Below are 9,602 nucleotides of genomic sequence, written 5' to 3'. Positions count from 1 at the left end.
TCCATCAAAGCTGTGCTCTGACCTGTCAGGGCCTCCTGCAGCACTGCACAGAAGCTGTAAACATCTGATTTCACCGTGCCAGGTTTGCCCAGGACGATTTCAGGGGAGCTCCAGCGGAACAGCTGGGCTGGGACAGGGATTCGGGTCAGGTCACTGTGCTCCCCACTGTCCCCCCTGCAAAAAGGGGGAAAAAATGGAAATTAGGACATAAAACACACTTAACTGCAAGGGTTATATCTAGGAATTAAACACCTGAGTGTGCTACAGCTTTTAGTTTAATGCATAAAAGGTTCAGGGCATTTCTGCAAATAGAAATGTGCAGTAAATGTCTTTTGGCAAAGATTTTCTGGGGAAAGCAACACCTCCTTTAATGACTTAAAAAACACACAAAAAATTATTATTAGTAGTAGTAGTAGTATTAGTATTAGTATTATTATTATAATAGAAATGTGCAGTAAATGTCTTTTGGCAAAGATTTTCTGGGGAACGCAACACCTGCTTTAACAACTTTACCAAAAAAAACCAACCTAAAATAATGAAAATTTTAAAATAAAATACAAAGAAAATATAATACTAATATTAATATTAACAACTGTAACAATAATAATAGTAATAATAATAGTAATTATAATAGATATGTGCAGTAAATGCAAATAGAAATATGCAGTAAACGTCTTTTGGCAAAGACTTTCTGGGGAAAGCAACACTCCCTTTAAGGACTTTACAATTTAAAAAAACCCTAAAATAATAAAAATTTTAAAATAAAATATAAATATAATATTATAACGATAATAATGACAATTATAATAAAAATAAATAATCAATAATAATAATAATAAATAAAATAACCCCCCCAAAAAAGCAGAACTTTTCCCAACAGGAGCTTTCCAAACAACCCTTTACCTCTGCCCATGAACAAAACACAGAAAGCCTGTAAAAAATTTTTATTTTCCAAAGTGTCTAGGGGACAATTTCAGTAATACTGAGATGAAACAAAATCCTCTTTATCTGACTGGTGGCACTTAATTCCCAGCAGTCTAAGGAGGTGCTGGATGTCCCACCCCACATTTCAGAGCAGCCCTGAGCAGGTTTCTCACCTCTCTATCATGTGCTCCAGGTTGCAGAGCTTGCCCTCCCCCGAGGACACGATCTGGATGGCAAAGGAGGAGAGGGAGCGGTGCAGGAAGCCCCGGGAGCAGGAAGCCCTGGTGCCTCCTGAACCTCCATTTAAAAAACCCCAAAAATCTCTTTTCCACCCCACGACCAACTATTATTCTACTTAAACTCTCTTGACTTGTAATTCTTCATATAAAGGTTGGTAATTGTTTTTTCCAAGGGCTAAATCAAAGGCACAGGGGGGTCTTGGGCTCTGTGCTCTGAACCCCTCAGGGCAGCCAGAGGAATTTCCAGAGGAATTTCCGGAGGAATCTCCAGAGGAATCTCCAGAGGAATCTCCAGAGGAATTTCCGGAGGAATCTCCAGAGGAATTTCCAGAGGAATTCCCTGGGTTCTGACACAATCCCCATTTCAGAGCAGCCCTGAGCAGGTTTCTCACCTCTCTATCATGTGCTCCAGGTTGCAGAGCTTGCCCTCCCCCGAGGACACGATCTGGATGGCAAAGGAGGAGAGGGAGCGGTGCAGGAAGCCCCGGGAGTGCAGGAACCTCAGGGCATCCAGGATCTGCAGCAGAACGTGCAGGAGCGTCTCTGTCTGCAGCACTGGGAACTCTGCTCGCTGCAAAAACAACCCCGAAAACACCAAATCTGCAGGGCAGGCGGTTACACCTGAGCTGGGGGAAAGTCAGGGTTAGTTCTTGTGGGTATGGTCTGGTGGAGAAGGCAGCAAATCAAATTTATTGGAGGGAAAATTTATTTTTTGTTCTCGACGCTAAACCAAGTAACAACGTCTTAAAAAGAAGAGAAAAATATCAAATGACAACAGTAAAACACAAATTTAAATTTTAAAAAATTGATTAAATTAAAACAATATATTAATTTTTAAATCAATTTTTTAAACTGATTAAATTTAATTTTTAAATGATTTTTTAAATCTTAAATTTAATTTTTTCAATTTTTAAAAATATTAAAATTTCTTTAAAATTGATTACATTCAATTTTTCAAATTTAATTTTTAAATATTTTTATTTTAAAAAATTGATTAAATTTTCAAGTGATTAAATTTAAATTTTAAAAAATTAATTTAAAAAAAATTAATTGATTATTTATTTTAAAAATATTGATTACATTTAAATATTTTAAAAATGAATTCATTTTTAAATTTGATTTTAAAAATAAGAAAAATAACCAGAAACTCAGATACACACTGAAGAATTTTGCCTTCTCGAGGAAAGATGTTAGTCACTAAACTTCTGGTGAATTATTATTTAAAATCCAAGCATTGCAGTTACCCTTTCATGGAGGATGCTGTAGAGAGAGCCAAAGTGAACCCTCTCATAGACCAAACGAGTTCTCTCCAGGTCAAAGGACAGACAAACAGACATCAGCTGCAGCAAGTGAGGGTGGCGGAGTTTGCTGCACAGGGAGAGGAAAAATCAAATTTACCAGGCAAATCTGAGATGCAAGAAGGAAAGCCCTGCCCTGCTGAGTGACTTTATCAATATGACACGAGTGCTGAAATGTATTTCAGGGCAAATGTATTTTTTTTAACTGAAATACTCGATTTTAGAAGATCAGGAATGGGAAAAAAAATTGTATTTCTGATCTGGGGAAGATGTGCAACCCCAGGGTAACACTGCTGAGAGGCAAATCCCATTCTTCCTTAGGGAAATCCCATTCCCCCCAGGTAAATCCCATTCCCCTGAGGAAAATCCCATTCCCCTCAAGGTAAATCCCATTCCCCCAAAGTAAATCCCATTCCCCCCAGGTAAATCCCATTCCTCACAGATAAATCCCATTCCCCCAAGATAAACCCCATTCCTCCAGGTAAATCCCATTTCCCCAAAGTAAATCCCATTCCCCCAAGGTAAATCCCATTCCTGCCATGCAAATCCCATTTCCCTGAGGTAAATCCCATTCCTCTGAGGTAAATCCCAATTCCCCCAAGGTAAATCCCATTCCCTTGAGGTAAATCCCATTCTTCCCAGGTAAATCCCATTCCCACAAGGTAAATCCCATCCCCCTGAGGTAAATCCCATTCCCCCCACCCCAGCGAGCCCCAGGGCAGCTCCTGCCCCACCTGCTGTGCTGCTGCTCAGCCAGGAGCAGGTCAGCCAGGCGCAGTTTCCAGCTGTTCTGCTGGGGCTGGAAGCTCAGCTCCTTCACTGTCACCCTGATGCCTCCCCACACCAGGCTGCAAAGAACAACAGGAATTTGCACCAGATGTTTCCAGCAGTGTTTTCCCTCTTTTTTGGGTGCTTTTCTTTTTTTTTTTTTCCCCCCCATTTTTTTGGATGGGATTTAAAATTATTGCTGAATAACTTTTCTGGGATCTCATGCAGCATTCAGTACAGGTTAAATGAGGTGGCACAATATTCTACTGCTGAAGGTTGATGGAGCAGGAAAGGTTCCCTGCCCAAAATCCCACCCCTTCCACAAGGAATTCCCTTCACCAAAGGCCATCAGTGACACAAATCAGAGTTTTGGGGAGATTAAATCAACAATTTGTCAATTGAGACACAACCCCTTGCTTAACACACAGCAATTAGAAAACACCATATTGTTGTAATCATTACCAATAATTACAAGATTTTAAATGAATGCTCAGCCTGCCCTTGCAACTCCCATTTCAGCCCAGGTTATGCAGAGGAAATCCTGGACAAAGATTTACAAGGATTAAATGCTGAACAACACAATCTGTGCAACCCTAAACGCATTTCCCACCACAAAAACAAGATCAATACTGAAACATTGCCATCAGTAATCAGCCTTAATCGGGTTAATATTGCTTGTGGGCTGTTTTTGGCCTCTCAGCCATCAGCATGACTCAGATATTAATCAATAAACAGCAGCAAACAAGGTGCAAGCAGGAAATAAATACACAACAAACATGGGAAATCACCCAAACAAATCACTGCTACAACAACTTGCTGGGTGATTGCAACAGACACAAAGAGGGGCTCAAAAAATCTCTTGAATTCCACTTACTTGGTCATGATCATGTAGGGCCCCACGGGGTAAGAAAATGCTGGCTCATCATCAGCCTGAACCACGTCCCTGTCCCCAATAATTGGGAGGGAGGCCAGGTAGCCCAGGTGGCCACTGCCTGCCAGGTGGAACTGAAAATGCAACAGGAAAATGCAACAGCAAAATGCAACAGTTCCCAAAATGCAGCAAGCTCAACAACACCCTGAGTGCAACCAGCTCCAACATCACCATAAAATCTGAGAAATCAGGGCTAAAATTGAATTTTCCCATCGAAGCTGGAAGAGGGAAAGCAGATCCAGTCCTTAAGAAATGCCACAGGTGATGTTTAATAGGAATTTCTGCTGGTCCAAACCCAACCAGGCATCAAAGGCCTGAGTATTTGGGCTCTTCATGGGTTTTTTTCCCCATTTTTTCAGCAGAAATAAGAATGCACTAAAGCTTAAAAAGCAAAAAATAAGAATGTACTAAAAGTTAAAAATAAGAATGCGCTAAAAGTTAAAAAGCTGAAAAGAAGAATGCACTAAAAGTTACAATTAAGAATGCACTAAAAGTTGAAAAGAAGAATGCACTAAAAGTTAAAAATAAGGATGCAACTAAAAGTTAAAAAGTTGAAAACAAGAATGCACTAAAAGTAAAAAGAAGAATGCACTAAAAGTTAAAAAGAAGAATACACTAAAAGTAAAAAATAAGAATACACTAAAAGTTAGAAAGTTGAAAAGAAGAATGCACTAAAAGTTAAAAATAAGAATGCACTAAAAGTTAAAAAGTTGAATATAAGAATGCACTAAAAATTAAAACATTGAAAATAAGAATGGACTAAAAGTGAAAAAGCTAAAAATAAGAATGCACTAAAAGTTAAAAAGTTGAAAATAACAATGCACTAAAAATGAAAAATAAGAACGCACTAAAAGTTAAAATAAGAATGCACTAAAAGTTAAAATAAGAATGCACTAAAAGATAAAAATAGCACAGGTAATTACTGTGAGGAACAGCAGATTCTGGGGAAAATGTTCCAATATCATGAGAAAATCCCTCCCACAGCACTTACCTTCCCAAAACCAAAGCTGTAAATGTTCTTGGCCACGCTGGGTTGTCCTTTCAGTAATTTCCCCAGAGGAGTCTCAGCATTTCTAAACCAAAACCAAAAGCAACAGAGCAATTTATTTACTCCAGGGCTTGGATACAGAGAGAGAAGGGGAAAAAAAAAAAGCAGAATTTCTGCCAGAACCCTGCATTTGACTGATCCCACAAATACAATGTGGGTGTTAAAATTCCAAATTATTGTGCAACTCATTGAAACTTTTTATTATATTTCTATAATTAAAAGGTTTTAAAAATATTTATTTATTATATTTATTTATTTATTTATTTATTTAAAGCAATATAACCAATAAATATACATATACACACACTCTATATCCTGCACTGCTTTTTTATTTTTCCCACCATGTATCTGACACAAAAACTCCTGAAACAGTTGGGAACACCCCCCAAAAAGATCTGCAGTGACCTTAAAAAAATCAAAAACCAAATTACTTCCTGCTACCACTTTAATGCTACTAAAATCCAGGGCTTTTAATGCTGGTTTCAAGAGTTTAATTAATAAAGTTTCTCTTAATATACAGATATTTATTAACTATCAAGTTTCTATTTAGAACTGTGACAACAGAAATAAAATTTATCACAGGGGACTTAAATCTGCTATTGTCAGAAAGATATAAGAACCTGCTAATTTTAAATAATAATATATAAAAATTTAAATATTTATATGTAATATAGGGAAGTAAATGAAAATAAATTATAAAATAACTCTTATAGGAAAATAAATAAATATATATATATATATATATATATATATATATAATTATAAATGTTTTAACTTTAAAATAGCAGAAAATGGAAGTAAAATCTCTCATTACCCTTGGACAAGGCCAGCAAACCTCGAGGGGCTGCAGATCAAGGCCTTTGAGGAGCCAACTTTCCTGAGCAGATCAGAGGGAAGATTCCAAATGGCAGCCTGCATGTGCAGGGTGCACTGCTGCATAAATTCCAGCATCTGGGCAGGAAAAACAATCAAAATAGAGAGCTTCAGGAGAAGAACCATTTTAAATTCATAAATCTGGAGTATTGGAAGAAATAACTGGTTCCTTGTAATATCAAAATGGGAATTTTGAGAAAGGCATTAACACAAAATCAATTTGATGTCAATGGAAGAAAAGCTGATTTCAAACAGGCGACAAAAATTGAAATTTCACCCAAATGGAATTGGAAAAATCACAGAGAAAATTGTTGTCTCTATAGGACATGAAATAACACCATGCACACACATTGCTGTTCTTAAGGGAAAAAGGGAAGTTTATTTTCTGACTTCAATATTTACAGATTTCCAAAAGTGACAGTGGATTGGAGGGTGAAAGTGCCACCTCTCCAATGACACTGGACAAATCAACAGTCCATCAAATTTCTCTTCCTCCATAAAAGAGGAATGCCAATGTAAAGTGATTTAAATGTAAAACAATAAGTAAATGTAAATATTTAATGTAAAACAATAAGTTATTTACAGAAAGTGTGTGAGAAAGTTCGTTACAAGAACGTAAACATCAAAAAGCTTAGACAATCTTAAAATATCAGAACAACAACTGTAATTTCAGGTTCCTTTTTAAGAGGAGTGTTAATGATAATGGAGAAGAGGAGTTTGGAATGAATATCCCAGCCAGGGATGAGCTTCCACAGCAATATCTGAGTGTGAAAATGGAGGAGTTTGGAATGAATATTCCAGCCAGGAATCAGCTTCCACAGCAGTACCTGAGTGTTGTGATATTGTGATAATGGGAAAGAGGAGTTTTAAATGAATATCCCAGCCAGGGATGAGCTTCCACAGCCACACCTGAGTGTTGTGATAAAGGGGAAGAGTTTGAAATTTGAAATTAATATTGCAGCCAAGAATGAGCTTCCATAGCAGTACCTCAGTGCTGTAATAAAGGAGGAGTTTTAAATGAATATTCCAGCCAGGAATGAGCTTCCACAGGAATACCCGAGTGTTATGATAGTGGGGAAGAGGAATTTTAAATTAATATTGCAGCCAGGAATCAGCTTCCACAGCAGTGCCTGAGTATTGTGATAAAGGAGGAGTTTGAAATGAATATTCCAGCCAGGAATGAGCTTCCACAGGAATACCTGAGTGTTATGATAGTGGGGAAGAGGAATTTTAAATTAATATTGCAGCCAGGAATCAAAATGCCCTTCCACAGAAATACCTGAGTGTTGTGATAAAGGAGGAGTTTGAAATGAATATTGAATATTATTGAGCATCCACAGCCATACCTGAGCATTGTGCTAATGAGGAAGAGGAGCTTGAAATGAACATTCCAGCCAGGAATGAGCTTCCACAGCCATACCTGAGTGTTATGATAATGGAGGAGTTTTAAATGAATATTCCAGCCAGGAATGAGCTTCCACAGGAATACCTAAGTATTGTGATAAAGGGGAAGGGTTTGAAATTAATATTGCAGCTGAGAATGAGCTTCCACAGCAATACCTGAGCATTGTGATAAAGGAGGAGTTTTAAATGAATATTCCAGCCAGGAATGAGCTTCCACAGCCATACCTGAGTGTTGTTATAAAGGGGAAGAGTTTGAAATGAATATTGCAGCCAGGAATGAGCTTCCACAGCCATACCTGAGCGCTGCTCTCCTTGCTGGCTGTCAGAGCCCAGAGCTGGGGAGTTCTGCCCTGGCTGTCGTGCACTCGGAGCTCTCCTCCCTCATCCAGCAGCTTGCTGAGGATGCCCTGGCTCCCCGAAAATGCAGCTGCATGCACTGGGGTGCTCCCATCGTAGCAGCGACTGGGGAACGGCAGGGGGGGGTCAGCAGGGGGAAAACAGGGTTAAAAAAAGCGTTAAAACAGCATTAAAACAGCATTTCTGGAGTGTTTGTGTGCCCCCCAAACAACAGAATCAACCACGAAAAATAAATAAAATTATTTCTCTATTTACCTCTGAGGAGCACAGCATTCCTGGAGTGTTTGTGTCTCCCAAATAACAGAATAAATCATGAAAAAAAAGAAAATTTTCATGGCCCAAATAACAGAATAAACCATGAAAAAAATAAAATTATTTCTATCTTTACCCCTGAGGAGCTTTGGTTAAAATACCAACATGCATCTTAAACACTTCTTCATTTATGACCAGTGAATGTTGTGTTACACCAATTCGACGATTAATTTTAATTTTAAAAAATAAATGTTTGATACTTAACTGATTGGCATCTGAGCCGTATTCCAGCAGCACATCCACTATTTTACCCAGCCCCAGCAGTGCAGCAGTGAACAGACAGGTCTGGCCCATGGAATTCACAGCATCAACAAAAATTCCTGCAAGGAAACCAAAAATCCCATGGTGGAGTTTGTTTCAATTAAAAAATTGTTTTAATAAAAGCTGGTGGTTCATCATCACTGCTCTGAGCTGCTGCAGCAGGTATGAAAATCCAGCAGCAGAAATTGAGGGGGGAAAAAACCAGCAAATTATATTTTTGTGACTTTCCATAAGGAAAGAACTGCACGTCCACGAGGATTTTAAATAAAGGATGTGTAAGTAACGAATGGTGCTTATATGAGTTGTGTAAGGAATTATATGTTCTGTTTAAATTAGAGAGATGGATATGTAAGTATGTATATATATATATGTATATATTTCATATACATGGATATATATATATGGATATATATCTATATATTCATCATATGTATATGTACAAATGATGGATATATATGTAGAGATCAATGAGCACATGTAACACAGGAGGACAGAATTAATAAATAAGTAAATTATTCTTCAGTAATTACTTATTAAAAAATAAGTTTATTAATATTATAGTTATTATTATTGTTGCTATTATTGTATTAATAAATTAGTAAACTATTAGTTAGTAATTACCCATTAATAAATAATATTATTATTGTTATCATTATTGTTGTATTAATAAGTAAATTATTCTTGAGTAATTACTTAATAATAAATAAGTTTATTGTTATTATTGTTGTTGTTGTCATCGTATTAATACAGAAGTCAATTACTCTTCAGTAATTGCTCAGAGCATGGTGCTGGCAACGCCAAGGTCGCGGGTTCGATCCCTGCATGGGCCACTTCCTTAAGAGACGAACTCTGTGATGCTTGTGGTCCTTTTCCAGTCAGGACCCTGTGTGGTTTCCAATATTCGGTTGCTTTGATTTTGTTCATGATAATAATTCCCATCTAAAATTAAATGCCGACCTGGAATTAATTCGTAAGCAGGGAGATGCTGAGCATAACTGAGAATATGATGGGGATAACGCTGGTACAAGGGTGCGATTTGTCATGTTATTCTATTTTTTGAACAGCATTAAAAAAAACGGGCCACAAACCACTCAGCCCGTGTTCTCTCCCTCCCGAGCCCCACCAAGAGGGCCGGGAACGGTCATCAATGGCGAGCGGCCCCTGCCCAAGCCGCACCGCCCGCACGC

General features: G+C 37.8%; 1 protein-coding gene across 1 annotated transcript in view; it reads right to left on the bottom strand.

The window, feature by feature from the left end:
- The window catches only part of TEX14 (testis expressed 14, intercellular bridge forming factor), a 32,727-nt gene that overhangs the window by 17,946 nt on the left and 5,179 nt on the right, over nucleotides 1-9,602 (bottom strand). The window contains exons 2-10 of the mRNA XM_031059812.1: nucleotides 8,360-8,474; nucleotides 7,782-7,947; nucleotides 6,023-6,159; nucleotides 5,152-5,233; nucleotides 4,104-4,234; nucleotides 3,196-3,309; nucleotides 2,408-2,531; nucleotides 1,556-1,734; nucleotides 23-174 (exon numbers count right to left, since the gene is read on the bottom strand). Of these exons, the coding sequence (XP_030915672.1) occupies nucleotides 23-174; nucleotides 1,556-1,734; nucleotides 2,408-2,531; nucleotides 3,196-3,309; nucleotides 4,104-4,234; nucleotides 5,152-5,233; nucleotides 6,023-6,159; nucleotides 7,782-7,947; nucleotides 8,360-8,474 (1,200 nt within the window). The remainder of the gene's footprint in view (nucleotides 1-22; nucleotides 175-1,555; nucleotides 1,735-2,407; nucleotides 2,532-3,195; nucleotides 3,310-4,103; nucleotides 4,235-5,151; nucleotides 5,234-6,022; nucleotides 6,160-7,781; nucleotides 7,948-8,359; nucleotides 8,475-9,602) is intronic.

This window comes from Geospiza fortis, unplaced genomic scaffold (assembly GCF_000277835.1).
Source record: "Geospiza fortis unplaced genomic scaffold, GeoFor_1.0 scaffold538, whole genome shotgun sequence".
NCBI classification, from domain to species: Eukaryota; Metazoa; Chordata; class Aves; order Passeriformes; family Thraupidae; genus Geospiza; species Geospiza fortis.
This window is presented reverse-complemented; position numbering and strand designations above follow the sequence as displayed.